The sequence below is a fragment of the Eucyclogobius newberryi genome, unplaced genomic scaffold (assembly GCF_026437365.1).
Source record: "Eucyclogobius newberryi isolate DKJ021-1_F unplaced genomic scaffold, fEucNew1.0.hap1 SCAF_21, whole genome shotgun sequence".
NCBI lineage: Eukaryota > Metazoa > Chordata > Actinopteri > Gobiiformes > Gobiidae > Eucyclogobius > Eucyclogobius newberryi.
In genome coordinates this window covers 23,412,711-23,438,539 of record NW_027315846.1, presented here as the reverse complement: position 1 = coordinate 23,438,539, position 25,829 = coordinate 23,412,711, and the positions used below count along the sequence as shown (strand labels likewise).

At 41.1% G+C, this 25,829-nt stretch overlaps 1 protein-coding gene across 2 annotated transcripts in view; it reads right to left on the bottom strand.

The window, feature by feature from the left end:
* LOC140370085 (single-stranded DNA-binding protein 3) overlaps window positions 1–23,818 on the bottom strand; it is a 38,229-nt gene extending 14,411 nt beyond the window's left edge. The window contains exons 1-4 of one of the 2 annotated variants that reach the window (XM_072457031.1): window positions 23,568–23,818; window positions 13,115–13,187; window positions 11,321–11,382; window positions 5,031–5,115 (exon numbers count right to left, since the gene is read on the bottom strand). In XM_072457031.1, the coding sequence (XP_072313132.1) occupies window positions 5,031–5,115; window positions 11,321–11,382; window positions 13,115–13,187; window positions 23,568–23,623 (276 nt within the window). In that variant the 5' untranslated portion in view covers window positions 23,624–23,818. The remainder of the gene's footprint in view (window positions 1–5,030; window positions 5,116–11,320; window positions 11,383–13,114; window positions 13,188–23,567) is intronic. The other variant, XM_072457030.1, reaches the window with a different exon arrangement.
* Between the last annotated feature and the right edge of the window lie 2,011 nt (window positions 23,819–25,829).

Below are 25,829 nucleotides of genomic sequence, written 5' to 3'. Positions count from 1 at the left end.
ATAAATTGTGATATTGTGACAAACCTACATCTGCATTAAAACCAGCCGCTCCAAACCTCCAGTGTCACTGGGTGACCGGCGGAGGTTCCTATCAGTTACCACCAGCGCAGTGCCACGCGCCCCTCCCCCACTTTATGCTAATTCTGATCCGAACATGAGCAGGCCACCGAGTCCCTGGGGAAGCGCCGGGTCGGATCCTCTCCTCCAACACCCCCCCTCCATCCCTTCATCCCTCCATCCCCTTCTCCATCCTCACCTAGTTTTTTCACAACACATCCAGTAACTAGGGCTGTGTGATATGGGAAACAAGTCATTTAATTACTCTGATTAATATTTTTTGATTTTTTTTTTTGTGTGACTAGGCCTCGAACAATTAATTGACAGATCGTGACAATTATAGACATATTTTGATCATCCTTATTTGGACTCAATACAGCATCCAAAACACTGATTAAAAAATACATTTTTATGACAAAGACAGTGGTATTATCAATTTTAAAATATTCTCAATGTAAAAAATAAAAAACAACATTTTGGATTTTCTGAGAGAATATAGCAGTATAATAGGTTAAAACATTCTATTCAAAAATATCTCCTGTATTTATTAGTCAAATTGTGTAGGAATCTAGACTAGACTAAACTAGAACAGAAGAAGAAGGTGAACTATGACAAAAATGTTGAATTTGTTTGAGAAAAAAAAAACATCCATAAGTTTCAGGGAGATGAGAAATTAGGAACGTCGACAATTTTTATAAAAAGGTAGAAAGTCCTCCAAATGGCGACCATAAATCATGTAACTGAACCGCATGCATATGGACTTCACATTATGCTAAATTATAAAAACAATCACTACTGGTACATCGATTACAATTGCGCCATCCAAACCGCTGTACTTTTCCTCAGTCTCATCACCTCTCCTACCCCAGTCCCCCCTCCCCTCCCGCAGTGGGGTGTCAGCGGCTCGCACAAGAAGCTGTTGCCATGGAGACGGGTCCTATCAGCACTCCGTCCCCCGGCATCCCCCTCGACGCGAGCGCGCAGTATGAGGATGGAGGATATGCAGAACACGGCAAGTTAATAACGAGCACCAAGGATGGACTGCAAAAACATGTTTTGTCAATTCAGTAGATTTAGGTATGAAAGCAAATTTTGTTGAACAGAAACTTGCAGTGCAATCTTTTAATATTTCTGCACTATTCTGGTCAATTGCACAGTCCATTCAATTTGTACAAGTACGTTTAAGCACAATCATGATGGACAAACATGAGCGGATTGTTCTCCATAAATCACATTTATTTGTACCATAGCTTACACTATTTTGAATTATTTAGAATTATGCTCATAATGAAACTATATGGATCTCTGCAACAAAGACGTTTAATAATTTCAAGTTTGTGTGGCTGTAGCTGGAGAAACAAGAAACTAATTCCAGTTCATCCTCTGCTTTTTCTGCATTTATTTCCCTTCTCTGCACCTTTACACTGCATTGAAACTTCTCTTAATGTATTGCATTGGGTTTGGACAATGTTAGATGCATTATGCACTGGAAATGTAATATGTTTGGTTTGATGCAAGTGCAGTGCGTCGATTAACAGGAAACAGCTGATGCCTACGTACGCGAGCTTTGTTTTGCCAAGTTCGATGGTTCAACACGTTATCATCACTGGAAATACAGCAGTTTATCACAAGAGCAAGTGCTTTGTGCAAAATTATTATTATTTTCGGTGTATATCTGCCTTTTGTCTTGTTTTCAATCAAACTGTGTTCCCTCTTGTCCAATCATCTTCCCCAAAAGCGGACCGGGATGCAAAAGCGAGCCAGACCTTTTTGGAAGCCACAAGCGAGGACCATTTTGGATGGCTTAAACGGTCCGGTATGGACAGTGGAGACGACCGATCTGCTCCAAAAGCGAACCGGTGGAAACAGGACTAAGCAGTGTAAACCAACCAACCAGCCAATGGAAGCATCCAACAGGAATTCGCTCAACAGGCTTCATTTTGTAAAAACATGACCAACACAGCAACACCCCTAGAACAAAATAATACATTACAAAACAATCGCTTGGCTTGCCTCACTACCACTCCCCTCTCATAACCCAAAGTGTCCCAACACTGGTGAATAATCTATTAGTGAACACTGCGTTGGATCCGATTGGCTGCCGGTTACAGTCTATGTAGAAGGTCCATCCGTGCTAAAACTCATTGATCCTGGGTCTCCATTTCTCCGCCTCTCTCCTCTCAGCCACAGCACCTGGGCCGATCAATAGTGCTCAACACATTATTGACCAGTGCTGATGCCTCCGGGGGCCGCGACGTAAACAGTGGACTGACAGAGTATGGCTGAACTGCTATAGAAATGCTTCCACTCATCTGCATTCTGGACCCTTCTCCAGCTAGCGCACCTCTGCTTAGTCTCCTTGACCCGACGCACGAGAAAGCGGGGAGAAACGAGCCTTGCAGTGGTGTTCTGGCTAATTTATGAGCCCTGACGTAATGGTTGGGTTTTTGGTATTTATTTATTTATTACCCTTTATTTAACCAGGAAAGTCCCACTGAGATATAGCGTCTCTTTCTGGTAGCATTGTAAGAACTGTGTTTCATACTCGTAGGGTTGACTATAGGCTCAATTACTGTTGGCAAAAAATGGGAAAGTCCCATCTATCTCACCCACAACGTTTACATGCAGTCCAGGAAAACAACATTTATGGCCTTGTTCAAATTTAAAATGTTTGACAAGCACGCACTCCTTTTATATCAGTGATGACAAACTATAGGCCCTCGGACAAGCTTGTGTTGCTTGGTTTTAGTCCTCCGAGTTGTAGTGAAAGTTTCCTGTTATTTCAGTTGTAACTAGGGGTGGGACAGAGGGATCGATTCAGGTGGTTGGGTTGGGAGCCTTGGGTGTTGGGTTCGATATTCACGTGTCCCTCCATGCACTTGTGTTGTCATTTTGGTGAGCCAGGAAAGGGTTAAGCCTGCCGTTCTTTCGCAGGAAGTAAACAGCAGAATTACTGCTGCTATATCATAACAGAGGTGGGTTTGTCCTCGTCACTTATTCTGTAAATCGACCCAGGAATGACCAAAATATGAACTTTTAAATACTTTATATTTGGCACCACACCAGTTTATCAGTGTATCATGAACATAGGGCTGGGCAATAAAATTATTTAAATCAATCAAATTTAGAGTTTATCTTGATTTGTCTAGAAGAAAATACATTTCATTTCCCTGTGTGTTCCTCTGGGCTTCTGTAGTGTAGTCTGGAGTGTAAAGAGCAGGGCAGTGTGCAAAGAAATAACACAAATTGGATGTATTTTTGCAGTTTTACCCTTTAATGAGCACTCTAAACGTTCAGTGGCAGCGCCTCACAGGGGCTATCGAAGGAGAATCGGAAGAGGAATGCTACAGCATTAGCCCGCTGCTAACGAAGAAACCAACAGTCTCCTGTGTGAAGAGCAAGCCCGGACTGGGACAAGATTACAGTCGAAAAGCAAGAAAGGGTCCAAAGTTTAAGAAGTGGCACTCGTCCTTTGCACATGTTTGTACCGCACAGAACCAGCACCGAGCGCTTTGAAATCAACAACATCAAATTAAACATTGTGAAAGTACAAATCACACATTTTACTCCACAGCAGTTTACCCCGAGTCTACCTCTACTATCAATGCAGCACCAACACAACAAATGATCAGTTTGTTTTACCTCATTCATAAATGAGGACAGATTTTAAATTTTTGAAGGGAAAATGTTAAAATGTTAAGACAAAATCGGCCAGCCCTACATGAGACATAAACTTCAGACAATACGTTTTTTGTCAATGATTAGACATTCAGAGTTATAGACAATTATAAAACCCAATAAACATCAAACGGCTTTTCCTGGCTGCAGGGGGAAAAGCAATCACCCAAACAGCAAAAAAAAGTAAAATAATTAAATTACAAATGGCACATCCGAGGACGACTTGGGAATGACACATGTGCAAATAGAGACTGGCCTTTAACAATATTAGTAGTTCTCATTTGTACTCCATCTGTAGTGAGGACTGGTTGTCACTTTGCCCTCGCACCTTCCTCCTTCCTCCCAGCTCATTGTCAAAGATGGCCCATCCAAAAATACACACACAAACACACACACAGGGTCACACGCACACACACACACACACACACACACACACACAGCGCTAAATCCCGGTTTATCTGCGGACCAGTGCGAGGATTAGCGGATTAGAAGTCTATTCCATTATCTCCAACACTATACGGCTCGCAGACACAATGTACCTCTGTCTTGGCGAGAGGAGACGGGCCGCCGACGACGGAAATGTTCACACTTTAGTTTTAGTGTAGAAGAATCAGAAATCAAACAGGCCTCAGAGTCTAGCAGACTTCCTGGCTGGTCAATTCTCTACTTGGTTATTTTTAGCGCAGTCTGGTCATTTCTGGTCAAATTTGAATAGTAAATAGGTTGTTGGTTCCACTTTCTTGTAGCTAATTGTACGGATGATTATGATTATTATTATTTACCAACGCAATTTGATCCATTTGACGAGCGTTCCCAAAGTTTCTGAACACAAAAGTTAAGCGTTGCCAGGAAGTGATGCGCTTGACTTCACAGCAAAAAGAAAATACTCAAAATTCAGAATATCAATGCAGAGAAATATTTACTTGAGGGATTAAGAGTCAATTGTTAATGTTTCTAAATTGCTCCAAAATATGTTTTCTGACTTAAGGCCAAATTATTTTCCAGTGAAATAAGATTCTTGTTTCTCATTTCAAGTGCAACTTAGCTTGAAACCAAAATAATGATATTACGTAAATCAGATTTATCTATAATGAAATCAAGAAATCAAGACAGAACTACATGAATGAAGATTATTTTGTGAATGAAGTCATTTCAAAACAGATATTCCATTTGTACATTTTGTATTCAAGCTTTAACACAGCAATTAGCGATGTAAGCAAATATAATCATGAAATACACAGTGCATTGCTTTGTTTACCCTCAAGTGACTATCCGTGTATCTCTCGGTTACTTACATAGTCATGGAAGGCTTTGGCCTCGCTGGAGTGCTCACACGTTTCTCTTCGGTCTGGCGCTGCGCAATACAAATCCCAGAATACACTGCAATGGAAACAAAGAGGGAGACGGGGGTCAGAGGTCATACAGTAAATCGAGTGGTGGTAATTCATAAGCCATTTCAGCCTCTCGTATCTCCATAGTGCTCGTCTACACTTGAGCACCATCATAAATGACACTACGCCCCTCTCACTCAGCCAGACCCTCACTCAGCATATGCACTTTTCATTTATCGTGTGTCCACCGGGCCCTTCAACGTACACTTTCATTACAAGATAAGCACTTTGGTTTTCAGGCAAACCAGCGTGTGTGTATGAACAAGCGTGCACACAAGCAACTTCTGAGTCTAGTTGCATCTAAAAAAACACTAGAAAAGGCATTAGTACCCATGAGCAAAACAGAAGACAAGCAAATAAAGGAGGCCAAAACCAATTCTAGAAGTAATACTAATCTGATACTTATATACTTAAGTAATAGAAATTAACAGTGTTCTAAAATATTCATATATTGTGCTAAAAAATTTGGTGACGCAATATCGATGTGGTGGACAGCTGGGTTTCCTTTTATTTTAAGATTTAGAAAAAAAAAAAATTGCCCGTAGGCTTTATTAGACAGTAGAGGACAGTTTTGTAATGAGGGTGAGAGAGAAGGGAGGACATGCAGTAAATTGTCAGATTTGAGAATCAAACTCACAAGACTGCGGTCAGCTGCACTTGGGGCCTGGCATATGTGCTGTGCCTTAACCACTCCACCACCGGGCAGCACAGGGGCAGCTGTATATCCAAGAGGATTTTTAGTGCTCTCAAATCGAATATTTTTAATATTGATTAATCACACATTTGAAATATGATTAATCATGATTATTCACACTGTGCTTACATAATGCCATATTTTAAATGAAAAATAAAACTTAAAAAAAAAAAATACTTAAAATAAAATTTAATATATAGACACATTTTGTGTGTGGTCTCAAGTCCAAACAGGCTTGGTGGGGTTCAAGGCCCTTCATTGCCGCTTGCAGGTGTAACTGGCTCTTATGGCGACAGATGTGCGTCTTCTGTTATAGTTTGGTGGAATATTTGGCCCGTATTATTCGTTTTAGTGCGTACGTGCAAGCTTTATTTTCATCAGTGCAAACCGCTCTCCACCGCGCTGCGCACGTAAACGTTTCATCAGTCCTCATGTGGACGAGCGCAGATCAATCACCAGATGTACTTTATGTGTAAATGTAACTGTTATAAAGCACTGCTCTGGAACCTTCCACCCTCACACAGGTAAAGCCTCGCTGCATAATCTAAAAGAGTGCGTTTACTCAAAACAGACTTTGTGACAGTGTGATTAATATGCGTCCATCCATGGTTGATGCGTACATTTTCTGTGATTAATTACATAAATTATTGTTTGTTCACTTTGAAAACCCAAATGTTTGGGAATATTGTACTAAATTATTTTGTGACAGTGCAACAATTTCTTGCTTGTTTAGACCAAAATAACCATGCAACTGAGCTGGGACCCCCATTGATAAATTGTCGTCTGTGATAATTTCAAGATGCAAAACATTTAAAGTCAGATTTAATAGTGTTTATTTGAGTGACTTAAATAATTTGACATATTTTTACTAAAATATACAGTTTCTAATTAAAACATTTATTAATATAATAAAAATATAATTATAAAGTCAACATCGTTCAAGTCATCTGGCGACCCCCAGCTCGTGCCCCCCACTCTGGGAACCACTGGTTTAGACAAGGAATCTTGTTTATGGAATTAATTTGACAAATTCACTGTTAGATTAGAAAGATGGGTGTGTATCATATCAAGTTTGGGCAGGTAGTAGTTTAACAAAGAAATACAGTCATTCAAATATAATTTGTTGTGAAAAAAATACTGATATACTGTATTGCAGAATATCATGTGCAGTATATCGATTATTGCATGTACCATGAGCTATGTATGGTATATCGAATTCTGATTCCACGCTCAAATAGACAAACCCATTTACATTTCAATAGAGTACACAGAAATTACTATTTTTAAACTGACCCATTCAAAAGTATACTTAAAAACAGAGGCATTAAATAAACCAAATTTAGAATCCGGCATTAATGAGCAAAGTAAAAATGTATACCGTCAAGAAAAAAAACTTCACTGTAAATGATTGTATCAGAACCAACATAACGATACAAGGCTTGGTACAAAAAAGAAACGTGGCCCTCATTGCTACACCCTAGAAGACTTTAGCATTAGCGCTAAAGCTTAGAATACAATTAGAATCTTATTAGCGATAGTTCAAATGTTAAAGCCGCTAACTTGCAGACAAGTAAATGCTTTTGCAGACACTACAGAAAAATGTCAAAACATGTGTAAATACATACATTTTTAGAACAGTTACAAAATGTGTTGCAATTAAATGCAAGCGAATCAGCACGGGAGAGACCATAACTGAACAACCCCTTAAACATCTGGCCATTATTTTCCTGTTCATCTCCCCGTGTTGTTTAAGGACAATTCTAGCTTTATTGCAGTACTCTTACTACATGTAACAGTCCAATACAAACTGCATTTACCACTTTTGCAAATGCAATTAGGGCTGAAACGATTAATCGAATATTAAAACAGTGTGAATCTGTGGCAGAGAGAGTGAGAGTCCACGATGACGGGGTGAAGACAGAGGCTAAAGTGAACAGCACACGGAGCTAATGCTGCAAAATGACCGTCACAGCTAAAACACCAGGATCACTGGCCTCACTGACATAAGGTTTTACAAACACATTACTTATTCTAAGTGATGCGACATAAACAGCTACGTTAATTAGTCCTATATATATTCTAACCGAACACTTTGGACTGGTGAAGTGAAATGTGGCCGTTTTGGGGACATACGTGAAATTAAGAATCAAATGTGTTATTTTAAGCAGAAATGCTTTTAAAAATGGTTTACGGAATGTCAAAAAATATTAACCGATTAATTGAGTAATTCAAGAAAATAATCTATGGCTGCAGGTCTAACTGCAATAAGACAAGACCTTCTGACTTGAAATCCAGAGTTTGCATTGCGTTCCATAAAGAATGCATTATTTATATTCAAGAAATTAAATATACAACAGTAACGCAATGATAAAGTGAAACGTCTTGTGACTTTGCCCCTCAGATGCGTGGTGCGGTGCCAGAGGTGACTCACCAGGTCCACATACTACACATGTTAGGGGGAGGTGGGCCAGAGAGCCAGAGAGTGGAGCCAAAGGTAACAACACAATGGATCTGGAATGCAATGGGTTAATCTGCAGAGAATCCTGCGCCGGCTGAACAAAGGGCCAAGCGTGGGTAGGGGGGGCCAGGGGACAAAGGGGTGACAAGACAGAGAGGAGGGGGTTAGGGTCCGAACCATCTGGGGCTATTGTCTTGGGGGCAGGGGTGAGGGCAGGAGGGGTGGAGGAGGGGAGAGAGTGGAAGGGTCAAACCCAGGACTGTAGACGGAGTCAGCGGCACCTTCACCTGCCAATGTCCAGCCTCCATCCAATCACTTACTAATGATTTAACGTGCGACTTTAGCGTCATGATGTGTTTAGACATAAGAATAATTGCAAAAAACAATACTGTAGCTCATTATAATAACCACACCTTAATGGACTTAATGAAGGATGAACAAAGACTTATGATGTTGCACCAGATTTTATGTTTTGTAGTTTAGCTAAATTTGTTTTTAGCCTAGAACAGATATGTTGCAAATGCAGCTTTAAGGGTCCGAATGAGACCACTGAATGTGTTCTGCATTTATTTATAGTGTTTTATTCTCTGAAAACCAGGAAGAGCGCCTTTAGCAAGCTAGTTGTTGTTAGCGCCACAGTGACGATGCACCAAGGTGAATTATTAGGATACATAATGTAATCTTGCCAGCAAGATTTTCTCATGAGAATCCATCTTGTTCGATTGCAGTCTTCACCAGTGGTAACTGGGCCAATCACATGGCATTTAGAGGACTGGAACCAATCACAGAGCAGCATTGTGGTTTGGGCGGAAGTCAAAACAACCCGAACCAAAACAACCATGGCGGCGCCGATGGTCGTTCTTCTGCCTGTTTTAGGAGAAATACAGACGTTTACCATTTCTTTTTCAAAATCATGCACACAATGGCACTTTGTACATTTGTGGATGAGAAAGAGAACTGGGCTTTTCGGAACATTGGATTTAACACAATTTAGATTTTCGTTTGCTGTTGTGATGCTTCGACAAATCAGCGTGAAGTATTTTTAAAACATCAACAGCTTTCGGCGCGAGTCAGAGACACAGATCAATCTGGAGAGAGCCAGGATAGAATATATGATAAAGTGAAGAAAACTTTGTGCTGCTGCAAACACTTTGAAATTAACTTCTGTTTTTTATGATTTCTTTTAAATGTCAGATACGGCACCTTTAATTCACAAAGAAAAAATAACTTCTCAAGAATTATTCAGGCTTAGTAACTATTTAATTAAGGTGTTAGGGGATTGACCAATTAGTTAATAATCTTGAAATCATTAAGAAATGATTTGTTCATTAAGAATTAAGTCTTTATTTATGCTTTATTAAGGCCAATTAAAGAGTGATTATTTTAAAGTGTTACCGTCTAAAAAGGAAAAGACCACTTCCACAACCTGACCACTGAACGATATTTCATTTGCCCCGGGACAGATTTGTGAAAGTGTGGCTATTAATCTGCGCCCAACACATTCACTCAGGCAGTGAGCGATGTGTTTTACCCCAGATTAGACATTTGTGATCTAGTCACTATCACTACTGGTCAGTGTTAAGACTAAAATGGCTGAGAAAAAAAACATTTAAGGAGTATATTTGCGCTCATGTTTGAGTCTATAAAACCTAAAAATAGAGAACTCTGTTGTCCGCATACTGTGTCATGTTGGAACAGCCGGTTTGTAGCAGACATTTTGACAAATAATTATTGTTCATTGGGAAATTTAGTTATTAGCATTTAGCATAACACAAAAGCTAGTATTAGCCAAAAATGCAACACTAGTCAAGCATAACGCAAACCCGAGGCATTTTAATCAAATCCAGGCACACGGTGTATGCTAATGTCGGGCTCGCTAGCGCTAGCGCTGACGTGCCGTGTTCTCTTGGCCTCTGTAAACAGTGTTGGAGGAGCCCTGCTTATCTTGAGGTTTCCACTGACACTCTTGTGGTGTGTTATGACTAATCTGATCCACTCGGCTAAACGCTAAAACCCTGACCATCACAACAACAACATTTAGTGTGGATTATAGCAATGTGTCATTACTACAGCTCGAAAAAATGCTGTTGTAGGATCATGGAACGGTCTATAAAACAATATGTAGCTTCATTCAAGTCCCATCTCAAAGTAATGATGGTTTTTGAGTGTGATAAAACACCAGTAGTGAAGTAAATGCTTTTGCTTTAGTCTATTTTTGGACTGAAATGTTTCGCAGTGGGGCTTTAAAGGGGACACGTTGCACTAAATCAACTTTAATGAGGGCTTAACCTTCTTAGAACTGTAGACCCTCATCACTAGTGTACTCATAGTTGTATTTTGATTGGTTCATGGATGATCCTGTATTGTCCTGCACCTACCCCCTATCCCCGCCCACATCTGTGACACGTGTAGGGTTCAAACATGTCACAAATCAAATCAAATCAATTTATTTTTGTAAGGCCCAAAACGTAGCCACTGTTGCTTCTGCTGCTCGTTACAGTGCAATGCCACCATTTCAGTTCTGCAGTTTTGAACAGGAAGTCAATGGATCCCTTTCTGTTATAAAGCCGTTTTAGATCAATACTGCGGTTTACAATGAACAAACTGTAAAATGAGGATCTACTTGTGTTATAGTTCAATATTAAGCACCTGAGAAAGCTGAATATGTTCTTTGATCGTCCAAAATATACTTGAGTAAACCTTTTATTGTCTAGTTATTATTATTTGCTTATCCTTCCCACAATGAATGAAAGTCTATAAGATGCATCCGACACTACTGATACTACTCCCGCTACGTTTAGAAATAACAGAATTTGTACAATATTTATGCTTTTTCTGAATAAAATACAAACAACAAAAATACTTAGGTAGAAGTTTTTACTTTTTTACCAACTTCTGACAGAATTCCAGTAAGATGTAATCTGTATATAGTTAAACCAAGTATTGCATGTAAACTGTCAGTCTCCCTGCCACCCATAACTCCTCGTCTTCAGTGCACCAAGGGAAAAGTAGAATAAATGTTTAGATGAAGTAGATACTCACCACCACCATGAATGGAGGAATCCGGGTGGCTCTCCTAATGTGATGTTCTTCTCCCATCGAATCTGGAAAAACAGCCAGCAAAGGACGGTAAACATCAGCAACATTCAATTCAATATAGCAAGGTTTTGTTTTACTGTTTGGATTTCTGCAACCAACGAAATAGTAATGTGAGGAATAGTTATTGTAAGTGTCTTGCCCAAGGACAGTGTGTGGCTCTAGCGTAATTAGAACTGGTAAATCTGTTGGCACACGCAAGCATAAACCACAAAAACGTATATTATTTTTTAGGTTTTTAAACTTTTATGACCTTTTAAGTAACGACTGTATTTCCCTCATCATTAGCTTACTCAAAGTTGTATTTTGATTTAGTTTCTTACTGTTTGAGTACTGTAATGCTGAATTATGCTGCATTCAGGACTGTGTTCTGTACGTACTTGTAATTAGTCAAACAAAATTCAGAGTGTGACATGTATGTGGGGTTAAAAAAATGATATTTCGGCATGTAGGTTTTAAAGGTGAAATAGGGAGATTGGGGAAGGACATTCAACAAATTGTCGTTTTCTGAACTGAACTGAACAAAACGGTAAGCTATCCACGCATACAAGTTCTGTTCAGTTTTGAACAGGAAGTCAATGAATAAGTTTCTATTTAAGATCAATATTGTGATTTACAATGAACAAAATAAAAAATAATGATCTACACTACATATTAAAGTTTTATACTAAATAGTATACTTCAAAAAATAAGTATTAGTATTTCTTCTTGTATAACTTGAAATACAGAATGCAGGCTGAGGGCGGATTGAAAAGTAAAGTAGTTTATTATAATCAGGCAAAAGATAGTAGTAGTAGCAAGACAAGCAGAATCAAGTCTCAACTGTGCAGTAGAGGCACTTCTACGATTAGAAAATGAAAGCTAGGTTAAGATATACAGACTTTAAAAACTCAAAGGAGCCTTATGTATTACAATATGCTAGTGCGGGGCAAGTGTTGGAGCTGTAGAGAAGGAGACATCTAAATATGCAGGAGAGGGTATGACGGCATCAGTTGTTGTTCGCACCTGGCCTGAACAGGCCGGACAGCGAGCATTATCTAGTGTGGCTTTATCGGATTTCCATGAAAGATTGATGTAACAGCGTGCGCTCTGTAATCATGTTAACCGTGTTTAGACTCCGCTGTATGTCCGACACCACAGGGCATACCCTTTACCTTCAATTTTATAACGGGGGGGGGGGGATATGGCCGCGACGCACCTTTAAACACCGAGATGATTAGAAATATTTTTTTATGCGATGAGCAAATTGAAAAACGCTAAACTAAACTAATAAACAGAAACTACCTGTTCAGAAGTACAGAACTGTCCTGTCTCTTGCAACACATTTTTAAATCCAACAGACTTAAATAATAATAATAATAATAATAATAATAATAATAATAATAATAATAATGATAATGATAATATTATACAAGTACAGAAAAGTGGGCACAGTTATAACATGGTAAAAAGCTTATAAAAGTTTCCTTTACACAATATGTCACCTTTAAAATAAAGAGTGCAGCACATTATATATGCAATGAACCAACCAACCTGGTGTAATTAGTCTTAATAACATAACTTTATATTGTAATTAGTGCTACAGGTAATCTACTTGGCAAATTGTCAACAAAACATAAAACAACAGATTAAGATTTGTTTAGGAATCAGGTGAGAGATTCATATTTTCGAGATCGTTCTTGATGTACCCGCCATTCATTTACTAGTAATTGGCTAATGAGGATTTTGCATTGGTCTTACCTCGGACAGGAAGGTCTGTGCGGACTTCTGCGCTCCCACATGTAGCAGGTACTCGTATACATATAACGCCAACCTGGAGACACAAAAAAAGGGGAACGTTAGTGTTCAGCTGCTCCCAAAGCAAATGAGAATAAACTGTATTTGATTTATAATAATACAACTACATTTCAGATACTCAAAATGCATTACATTACAATTCCATTTTGTCATTTGTCCCGTTAAATGCAAATACAAATGGCTTTCAATATTAATTTCATGAACGTACACAATATAAACTTCAATAAAACAAGAGCTACAGTATGTAAATGTAATTTTCATATCAATGTAAAAACAAAAAATAATAAGAAAACGTTTATTATCCCAATATATGCATGATATTGGTGTAGTGTAGTTTTGGCTTCACACAATAATAAAGTTAAATATGACAAAAACAGCCAGATAATAAGTTATTTACATTTAAGTCTATTTTTAGGACTGTATATTGACCAATGAAAATAGTTCATTTTGCTTCTACAATCATCACGATTATTATTTTTTGGTGCTTATGATTATATTGTGACCTGAATAATCACGATGAACTGAATCATCTTGACATCTCTACTGAGGACAGACGCCGATTACACTGATGCAACACTGAAACCAATCAAATTACATAGATTCCACTCTTTTCAAGCGACTTTGAAGTAATTACTAAAAATAGCAATAGTCTGGGTCAATTAGCCAGCGTGGGGGCCACTAGTGTACTGCAGACGGCTTCACTTAGTCATGTTTAATGGGCTGTTAATAGTGCGTCAGTGGAGTGTGGAGTGTGGAGCGTGGAGCGTGGACCGGCGGAGGCCCACACTCTTCTAATGGGAGGAACTGCAGGCGCGGTCCGAGGCTCGATACCTGATCAATGGAACGGGCTTCAGACATAATCACCTCTTGTACATCCAGGAGTATTAAAGGCCGTGATATGAACAGCTGAACGTGTATAAGAATCCCCCCGAGCGTTTCAGAACACGTTTGCGGAAGTCGAAAGTTACAAGAAACGACAGGCTTGGCGTTCATTTTTACTTTATTTCAACCATTCAAACTGCGATGGTTATTATGCTGCTTTTGAGTGTGTGTTTTACTAGAGTTGTCACAATACTAATATTTCAAGCTGGATTTTGATCAGGAGGAATAGACTCGATACTGATTTAGATTCCAGAGTGAAAATTAAAAATGCGCTTCTTTTTTAAAATAATAACAGTACTTTTTTATGTGAGCATGTGATCTTTTATTAGTTCTGTAAAATCATTCAGGAAATGTCTAAAGATTCTTGCTTGAATCGCAAATTGTCAGAAAGAGTCAACAGATTCCATCTTTTTTGAACCAAACGGGAAACTCTAAATTACAAACAAACTAACAGTGTTGGGAAGTAACTAAATACCTGTATACATGCACATATTCAGAACACTAATTTTGAGTAACTGTATTCTGCATAGTTACTCTTTCATTTGGCAATATTTGGATTCAGAATATATGTGGTAATGGATAATGGAATTAAGCTTCAAAGGGCACACGATTAGTCAGAATAAATCTTCTCATGTCGTTGTGAATATGTACGTATAGTACATGTTTGTGTGTATCAGAAATATTCAATATTCTGTAACTAAATAAATGTACTTTCGTTTTTAAATTGTAAATACACAGAACATAGAACATAGAACATGACACAAAGAGAACAAGACATCCAGAGTCCTATTTGGGCCAAACGTCTAAAATTGGGTCTAAAAAGGTAATCTCTTCCATTTTTTTAATTGTGGTGGCATCAGTCCAGTCCTTGATTGTAGTGCCGCTTGTGTCGTCCGTTTCTTTGTAATGGCCTTTTCCCTGCTGCCAGAAGTATGCTCCAAATGTATCCATCTATTGTATCCATGGCAGAGGTTTTGAGACCCAGATACATAGATCTGTGTTCAAGTGGGATGCCAATGCATATAATTACTGTAACTAAAGACATTTTCGAAGTATCCTTCACTCTGATATTGATACTGGTTTCACTAATGCAAGCGGTCTGTAGATATTTGGACACTACGCATTGCTATACTACTGAGCATAGGAAAACCACCTTTTATAATGTCTGAACGTCTTCTCCCCAATGACCCCAGGATATGCATATCCCCTCTCTGCATTGTCAGAGAGGTCATGGGCTAAGCGGCCATTTGCACTGTGCGTTTGCCCGCCTCTTACAATATGGACTATGCAAATATTTGACACAATTATTCAAGAGCCATGTAGGCGCATAATAGCAGGTGAACGGACCACTAAAAACAATTTATTTCACCTTTCATTCACTCTAGAAAGAACTCCATTCCCGTGTAATATCCCTCACCATTTTATTACCTCAAACTCAAATTATTCACGCTCGATTTGGGTCTGATGTGAGGTTTAGTCATAATTTAGTCCATAACTAAACCAGGGACCAAAGCGGGACAAAACCAAGGACTGGACTAAAGCAAGACTAAACCTGGGACAAAACCAGGGCTAATTTCATAACACATAAAAATCCTCTGAATATCACTATCAGGACACTCCAAAAAAGTATTGATATATTCAGTTTTCAGCTCTATATTCACAACAATCCAATGGCAGTTGGAACGTCCCTGCTCCTCATGACTTGCAGGACAATGGACTAAGCAAAGTGTAGTGTAGTCACAATACTGACATTTCAAACTCAATTTTGATACAAGGAACAGGCTCCACACTCTGTACCGATTTCAATACCAGAATAACAACAACATGAGCTTTTTTCAGATGCTGGATAGTAATTTAACACAAAATACTAGTACCGTCTTTGTGTTACCATGTGGTCTTGAACTAGCTGTGATAAAGCTTAAAGTGCATATGTGAATGTTTTTTTTTCCATTTATGCAGTACTTGCAGTAGTTTGGTGGGCTAGAACCTGTGGTAAATACTCATCGTAGATTTACATCCGTCAAGTTTCAGTTTGACAAGATTGAAAGATAAAAAGCAGATACAAGTATGAAGAAAGAATAAAGTCTAAAGAATAAAGTAGATGGCAACCTCTTTTTGGGAGTTACAGAAATAAATTGAATGTCGGTAAATGCCCTTTTGCAGTTGGCTGCAGGTGCCTGTCCGATGCAATTAAAGCTCATTCATAATATTTTTTTTAAAAGGTCAAATTTTGTATTGAGAGTTTAAATGAGTATCTACTTTCCATATTAGTTTTAGTATTGATATGCATCTGATTTTCGATAGTTTGACATCCCTACTCCAGTGTCAATATTGCACTAGTTTAGATTCACAGAGATCTGCCCACCATGACCCAGCAGCTGCACATGTCCAACATGTGAACACGTGTAAGCTCCATATAAACCCAGGCTATCGTCTATGTACTTGACACTCAGCTCCACATATAGAGCATTATGGAATGAGTCGGACTGGCCGATGACCACAGACTCAGCAGCACCAGTCGAGGTCTACTGTGCACCCAGACTCTGGCACACACGCATGGGGAAAGGGCTGCAAAATCATTTAGTAATCACAAAAACTCATTATCTAGCACATATAATATCCTTTACAGAGAACTAAATAGTCTGCGTCTATGTTCTTCTGCGTAAAAACTGACCAATTTAGTAGTTTAAATCTGAAACACATGTGAATTTTGTAGTTTAGCAGTTCATAATTCAGTCTTCACGCATGTTAATGCTCCTGAATGGGTTTGCACACTCTGAACTAGAATAGAGGTGGAGGATACATGGGGGGAAATGCAATTGTTGTACCGGTGATATGCTAAATTGGAATATATTGAGTATATTGTCTTGTCCAGTATTACTATAGTGATAAATGTACTCAAAGAGACAGAAACGTCTAGTTTAATCTACCAAACAAGAGTATGAAATTATCGTGAATTTCCAATCTGGATCTAAAGCTATTGCTAACTAGCTATGCCGTTAGCATGCTAGTTGTTTTTAGCTCTAGTGTGATGCCAAAACTTGCTCTGGCCTCAGAAAGTTGTGAAAAGCGCTTATAAACTTATTGTGGTAAATAACTGGGACGCTTGGAAATTACTAATCTTTTCTATGTTTTTCTAGAATTTTTAGAACACATTTACCGTACAAACTTCTTTCATGCCTGTTGTTAAGCTACCAATGTTTCAGGGGAGGTAGTCTTATAGTGTCCTCACTGTCTCCTGCACAGTGCTTTTTAGACTGGCATGTACAAATAAAACAGTTTCTAATCTTAAATCTTAAAATTGAAATGAAGTTACATTTTGACATTCTAAAATGTCCCAAAATAGTGAAAAGCTTGGGAAACACCGCTTAGCCCAAATGTCTTTCAATCCACTGAAAACAACAGCCACATTCTCAGTACACTTCCTGCGTGGGTCAACTCTGTGACCTGGCTCCATCTTCATCTGATGATCTAGCAGGTCATCTTTGACGTCATCGCCTCCACAAAGCCGTGAACGATGTGCATTTCTGGCTCTGTGGTCGCAACTTCCCAGTACAAGTACAATTACCTTTTCTTTGGTTTATTAGGTCAACCATATTCAGATCAGGTGTGCATTTCGCATTATAATGTGTGCGCCATCTTGTAAACAGGTGGTTGCTCATGGGTGAAGGAGGAAAGTTACCTGAGGCGGACCAAACCGGAACAAACCCCGGGGCTAAAGACGCGTTCGAGCACTTTAGGGAATCTAACCACTTTCTGAGGCTTCTGGCAATTTGTAGGTCACAACGCTGTGTCTGACCGCTGGTGTAGAGTGTGGTGCTGCTGGACACACACTTTCACACATAAACTGGGTAAAAAGCAAACTCTGAAGGATAGATTAGAACACTTGTTTTAAAATGTTCAACGTTAGTCAAGTTCGTTTCTTTACCAAACTTGGCTTGAGTTTGGTTTCATTCAAGTTTGAGTTCTGCCCTTTGGCCCTACTGTATGAGTTTATCATGCTTTTGAAAGTTTCATTTGTCCACTTTCAAACCAGTAATTTAGATCATATCAGCTAACAAACTTCAAAGCTATTGTTTTAATGTCTCTCTACATGTTAAAACTTTAAAATGCAGTGTATTTTATTACAATCCGACGTCCAGCGGATCTTGGGTGCACCACGAGACCCCCGGTTCAATAGAAAACTGGCGCATCACTACCATGTATTATATTTATCTGTAAATATGTCATGTTACAACGTGCGGCTTATTGACAGGCCCCTTTATCTACAATTTTTGTGTTTTTGTAAATTTCGTTGCCGCTGCTTTTATTCATTATATGGCCTGGAAATGAGGCAATATTAAATACTGATGCTGGCCAGTTACAGGGTGTCTTTCCCCAGTAAAGATACAAGTATACAAGCAGCTCTTAGGGTCAAAAAGGAGTGTTGCTTTAATCTAAAATACAGAGCGTTTTACTCTCCGAAAAGCAGGAATTGTGTGGTTAGCATGCTAAGGCTTGTTAGCTTTACTGTGGCAGTAAACTTAAAAAAATGAGGGGTTGCTGAAATTTGTGCTTCTAAACTCATTGTGGTTAATAATTTGGATTATTATGCGAGCACTAAATTTGTACCACGGGCAACAGTTTGATGAAAGGTTTTACATTTTAGAGCCTTTGATGCATGTTTCCTTGCCGTTTCCAATTATTTACATTAGGAACTATAATGAATATGGCAAAAAACAATAACACAGCTCAAATTAAATCATTTACATCTCACTTGTAAGGTTTCTTTGCCAGTTCATAATAACACATTAGATTTATACAGCACCTTTTATGACAACCAAAGCACTTTACATTGCATTACACACACACACACACACACACACCAGATCCATACAAGACAACGGTTGGTGACAAGTGCCTTGCCTAAGGACACAACAACCCTTTGCACTAATCTCCCATCCAAGTACAAACCAGGCCCAGCCCTGCTTAGCGGCTGAGATCAGACGAGATAAAGCATTGGCCACGAGTTCTGACAGACGTCACTCAAACGCAAACCATCCAACTAACCAATACTAACCCTGGTAAGAGGTAACTGGGTCTGGAAAAAACACTTTACACCATCTTACTTATGGAGACGTACGGAATGTTTCTGTAAAGGAACCAGTCAACCGGTCTGTCAATGTCAGTCAATCAACTAACCACCTCTCAAACATTTATACATTCCCTTCTGAAGTTTCAGTTACATGCCAAAACACCATACAAACTGCTACTCCTCTTCACCATCACCATCACCCAGGAGGGAAAAAAGAGCACATTTCCCCAAACAAATACAACGTAGTCCGCCCGAGTGCCAAGGTTTATTCATTCAATATTCCTCTTTCATTTCACCTCGCTCATCTCTCCAAGCTAAATCTTTTTAAAAAGGTGCTCGATGTAACTTTTGTAGTGCGATATACCTTGTTAAATGAGCATTCTTGCTGCGAATGGGGGTCGCCTCTCCATAGATCAGAGTCTCATTTATAAAGCATGCAAAGATCACTTTAAAATGTGTTTTCATGCAACTAGATTATTCAATGCAGTTATATCAGATCCATGTATTTACTCGTGGGGCATGAAACTCTTGATATCGATTTTGTTTGCCCTCCACCCGTCACTACATAGTTACCTGCTCTTAGCTACTTCCCCTCATGCAAAAGTCCGACTTTCAGGCTGTAGCTAAGGCCGTGGTCTCTTGCTCCTCCGTCTGGGGATTGTTGGATCACAGCCCCCCCCCTCCACCACCACCACCACCCCCGAGAGGCCCTCTATGAAATTTTTATGTGTGGTGTGTGTGTTTTTGTCCCGCTTGTAAAGGGGGGCAGAGCATGCGTGCACCTGGCTCACTGCATTATTGAAACCAGCGAGGACGAAGGAGGAAGAAGAGCGCGAACGAAGGAGGAAGAAGAGGGGAAGTCGGAGGGGCCCGGAGAAGTGCGCAGGACGGCCCAGCGAGGGAAAGGGGCGATCGGGATGGATGTTGGAGGGAAATGGGTCCTTTGCGGGGACAACATTGAAGGGAATACGTGTGCGCACGATTGGTTAGTGACTGAAAGTAGCAGAAAGAAAAGTTGCAGAAATGCATTTTTGGTTGCTGTAACTACTACTCATACCAAAAGTCAGACATTACTTTCAGTTATTTCACAAGTAGAAGTTTTGGGAGTGTCATTGACCATTTTTAAACACATTATCTTTAAAAAGAAGAGACATATTTGCAAAATCTAAATTTATGAACTTTTACCCTTGTTACAACGCTGAATCCTCGTCATTAGTTTATTCATATTTGTATTTTGATTCCTGCTTGTTTGAATAATTCAGAATTTTTCTGAAACAAGACTTCAATGCTGAGAAAATACTTGTTTTCACCTACTCCCTACCCCCACCCTCTGCTCTCTATTTGGTTGCGAGTGTAGAATTCTAAAATGTCAAAGCCACTTTTCAAAATAAAAAAAAGTAAATGAAAATATGCTTGTTACAGTGTCACCGTTTTAAACAGGAAGTCATCAGACTTGTTTCTATTACTGCGCCACTTTAGAATAATATTGTGGTTTACAATGAACAAAATGTGAAATTATGATCTACTTATGTTACAGTTCAATACGACATGCCTGTAAAATAAATAAAAGCATAACAGTCTCCTTTAAAGTGCTGTGGAACACGAGTTAACAGCTCTATCCAGGGGTGTCCAAACTGAGGGCCAAATACTGCCCTCAGACCAATTTTAGTTGGCCCTCAGACTTCCTGCTAAGTTAGCCCAAACAACAAAAAGAACTTTAACATGCTAATTCAAGAACTTATCTCGCAAGTACAAATACAACAAATCCAGCAAGTTCTTCACACATATGAAACCAAGGACAGTGAAATACTGACAACAAACTAAAGTTGCTTTACAAAGCGCTGCCCATTTTAAGCAAATGTTTAGGCAACACATTCAAATTGTTCCACAATCATAAAGAGCCATTACTACTGTGTGTGAGACCACTACAGGTAAAGACCCTCAGAGACACAGACAAGCCCCATGTTACAGATGAATGAGAGGGTCCACCACAGCTCCAGCTCTCTTGTGTCCTCCTCCAGTGCATGTCTCTGGGCAGGAGCTCAGGCCACTACCGGTCGCCTCAATAATTCAACACAGGAGTGAGGGAATGGCAGAGAGGGAAGGCAGGAGGAGTGTGGAGCAGAGCTGAGGGAGAAGCATGGAGCTAAAGACCTGCTGATGTCCACACAAACTCTGAGCCATGTCTCTGGAGGGTCCAGCCTGAGCGCTCCAGTCAACACTGTTCCACACAAACAGCCTTTCCTCACCTGTGTGCAACCCCTCACCTCTTATTTACCCCGGGGTGAGTGAACTGTGAGGGAACAACAACTCCTATAAAGCTTTTACACACTGCTCCTAACACCATTAAAGCCCAGGGTTGGGCTAGTGCAGCTGTGGACGGGCTTAGTTAGAACTAATCTGCTCACACTGCTGTGGTGCACACATGTAGCCCAGGCTCATCCAGCAAGAACTACAGTGGAACTACAGTGGAACTACAGTGGAACTACAGTAGAACTACAGTAGAACTACAGTGGAACTACAGTAGAACTACAGTAGAACTACAGTGGAACCACAGTGGAACCACAGTAGAACTACAGTGGAACTACAGTAGAACTACAGTAGAACTACAGTAGAACTACAGTGGCACTACAGTGGAACTACAGTAGAACTACAGTAGAACTACAGTGGAACTACAGTAGAACTACAGTGGAACTACAGTAGAACTACAGTAGGACTACAGTGGAACTACAGTGGAACTACAGTAGAACTACAGTAGAACTACAGTGGCACTACAGTGGAACTACAGTGGAACTACAGTGGCACTACAGTAGAACTACAGTGGAACTACAGTGGAACTACAGTGGCACTACAGTAGAACTACAGTGGCACTACAGTAGAACTACAGTAGAACTACAGTGGCACTACAGTAGAACTACAGTAGAACTACAGTAGAACTACAGTGGAACTACAGTGGAACTACAGTAGAATTACAGTGGAACTACAGTAGAATTACAGTGGAACTACAGTAGAACTACAGTAGAACTACAGTAGAACTACAGTGGCACTACAGTGGAACTACAGTGGAACTACAGTGGCACTACAGTAGAACTACAGTGGAACTACAGTGGAACTACAGTGGCACTACAGTAGAACTACAGTGGAACTACAGTGGAACTACAGTAGAACTACAGTGGAACTACAGTAGAATTACAGTGGAACTACAGTAGAACTACAGTAGAACTACAGTGGAACTACAGTAGAACTACAGTAGAACTACAGTGGAACTACAGTGGAACTACAGTGGCACTACAGTAGAACTACAGTAGAACTACAGTAGAACTACAGTGGAACTACAGTAGAACTACAGTGGAACTACAGTAGAACTACAGTAGAACTACAGTGGAACTACAGTAGAACTACAGTGGAACTACAGTAGAACTACAGTAGAACTACAGTGGAACTACAGTAGAACTACAGTGGCACTACAGTAGAACTACAGTAGAACTACAGTGGAACTACAGTAGAACTACAGTGGCACTACAGTAGAACTACAGTAGAACTACAGTGGAACTACAGTAGAACTACAGTGGAACTACAGTAGAACACACCAGAGCGCGGAGTGCCAGGCTCCAGTGTGAACAACAGCCTGCTCCTGCTCCATGCTCTGCAGCCACAGCAGACAAAGGGCTCCTGAGCTAGGCTCGGAGCTAACGCTAACTCTAATGAGAGGAACCACAATGCACGGCCACAAGACCCGCCGTTGGGTCCACTGGACCCGGGTCTACACGGAGTGTGGACCGATGTGTGCGGCGGAGCTCCAGCGGAGCACAGCAGCACCAGGGCCATAGAAGTGGCGCCTCTCCCGGCTTCAGAGCTCCTCTCACGGACAGTGCCATGTAGATGTGGCTCTTTGTGATCGGACCTGTGGCGGGTTCACGGTCACTTCTGAAACAAAGCTCTGAACAGCTGGACTCTATTTTCGCCGGGCTGTAGTTTGTGTCCAGGAGGCACAAAGCCGCGGCCACACTGGCCGGCACCGCTCCGCTCCACGCGCATTGTTCCCGGTGTGAGGAGCCCGGGCTTCCCGGCTCTGTATCTGCACAAAACCATCCCCGGGAGCTCAGAGTGGCCCCCCGGTGGCCCCCCGGTGGCCCCCCGGTGCACACATGTGCGCCCGCACACTCCGCTCACTCCGCTCAACTACAGCTGCAACTTTGGGGAGTTTGCTGCTGGGACAGAGGCTCCAGCAGAGCTAGCTCCGGCTAACTTAGCTCGGTCCCATGCCCGAGTTTGAGACATTGTGACCCGCCACTTTAGAGTGCTACAGCCGGGCGCAGCACTTCAGATCCCCGGTGCACACAGCCTGGAAGGCTCCCCGGGCTCAGGCTCAGCTCCCCGGCTCCACAGACTCAGAGATGCTCTGTCTGTGCCAGGCTGGAGAGACTTGGATGTACTTACTTTTCTCGTGCTTGGCTGTCGGAGGGGACCACGGCTCCTTTGCCCTTGCCGTACATGTTGGAGGCTGTTGTGACACTTTATCTGAGCCCACTCGGCACCTGTCAAAGAAAGCTCCGTGGAAAAGCCCGTGTGTCCATAGCTCCAGTGTTGTCCTGTCTCTGCGCGCTCTCTCTCGCTCCGCTCCGCTTTTTTTCTACATCCCCAACATTGCCCACAAATCAGGAGCCTGCGCCGGGCGGCTTGAAACCGTCTCTGGTGGAGCTTTTTTTTTTTTTCAATCGCTGTTCCGGGAGCTGTCCTGCGCCCCTCCGCTGCGCGCCGGTGGGGGCTTCTTAAAGGCACAGCGACGCACTTTTAACCAACTTCGCTCAAGTTCAAGTTCTTTTCAGTAGGCCTTCAACTTTAGGCCGTATATTACACGTATGTCTCTGCGCCGCGCCAATTTTAAGCTCTTTACATTTGTGGAACTAGTCTATTCATCCATACACAGCCTACACAGGGCGCTTTCTTCTCAAAAGAACAACTCACAGCAGGCTCAAGCTGAGGCTTGTATGACTCCAAACGTTGTGGGTCAGCCATAGGTCACAGATAATTATTAATATGAATTGTTGTACATTATATTTAATAATAATACCTACTTTGGCTGGTACAATCCTTGAACAAAAGCATTAGATGATAGATTATGGTGTTAGATACCTTACCTTACTCTTGAGAATTCATCTGGCCCATCTCCCGCTGGTTTGAGCCGTCTGTGAGGTGGCCCAATCGCAGGGTGCGGAAGTCAAAAGGACGAACCTAAACAAACATGACCCCGCCAACAGACAGATATCAGCTTCAAATATCCAACATGATGTGACGCCTTTTCCCGACAGCTTTCACAAGACTATTCAGAGTGCTGAACATATCAATCGGGCGTAAGTCAGGTTATTAGGTACCATCAGAACCTACCATCAGACCTAGGCCTAAAGCTGGTATTTCTCATGTTGTTCTCAGCTTCACCTGAGCAGCACATCTATGATACATTCACAGTAAAATGGTTCACTCAGGTCGAAGGCCTGAATCATTTTGCCCTGAGTTTGTCACCTAAACATTAAACATGCCATTATTACACCAGACTAAACTAATGCATAGGCCTGTTGCCATAGCAGTGTTAAAGGCCCCCAATTCAGTAAAAGTGACCATTCCAATCAAGCCCAACAGAGCACCAGGTTCAGGAACATGAACCTTTAAGTTACATGTCTTATATCGTGACATAAAAAATATGTTGAGCAAAGACAAGGCCTCAGCCTGGGCCTGTGCTCCATGTCCAACAGTTTGTTTGTCCAGGCTCCACGGAGCTAAGGCCACTCAGCCGGACATTCTCCAGTGAGGGACATTCTCCAGTGAGGGACATTCTCCAGTGAGGGACATTCTCCAGTGAGGGACATTCTCCAGTGAGGCTACTGCAGAAGCCTTCCATGTTGCACCCTTTCTCCCATGGCCACATGTGCTGGTCGGCGTGAGCGTTGAGAGAGTGCACTGTCCCTTTAAGAGTGTGCGCTGGGCCTCGCGCGGGTTCGTGTGCAGCGCGTGTGTGTGAGAAAGTGTGTGTGCTTAAGTGTGTTGTGTTTTGCGTTTCTTGCTCTGGGAAGGGCACAGCTGACTGTCTGTCTGCACGCGCTGGTGTCAGCGTGCACGGCGCGCGCGGGCACGTGGGCGCGCGCGTGTGCGTGAGGGAGAGAGAGCAGAGTAGGACAGAGGAGGTACATTTATGTGAGCGCTGCACGCCTGTCTTTTTACAAGGGGATACACATACCACATAAGGAGAGCGCCAGGTTTGCTGTGTTTAGCCTGAATCTAACCGAAAAGCCTTCAATTCACCGAGCAGATCATAATCATTTTCTATCAATACATTCTGCATTCATAATAATACTTTAATTCATGCTGAAACTGATACCACAGACATTGCAGCACTTCAGTGGATGTAGTAGTATTGCTCAGTACTGTACTTTCACGTCATTGGGTGAAGTTACTAAGTTCTTATTCCTATAGCAATTAAAACATGACTAATTGAACCTTTTAACCTTATAACGGTGTTTCCTCATCATTAGTTTCCTCAAAGTTGCTCACGCATGTTGGAGTAATCCTCTAGTGTTCTGCATTTGAGCCTTTAATGCTCAGAAATGTCCTGTTTTCACCTACCCCCTATCCCCGCCCACAACTCTGTACTTGGTTGTGAATATTTGAAAACAGAAAACCTCACGTCAAACACATGTAGGGTTC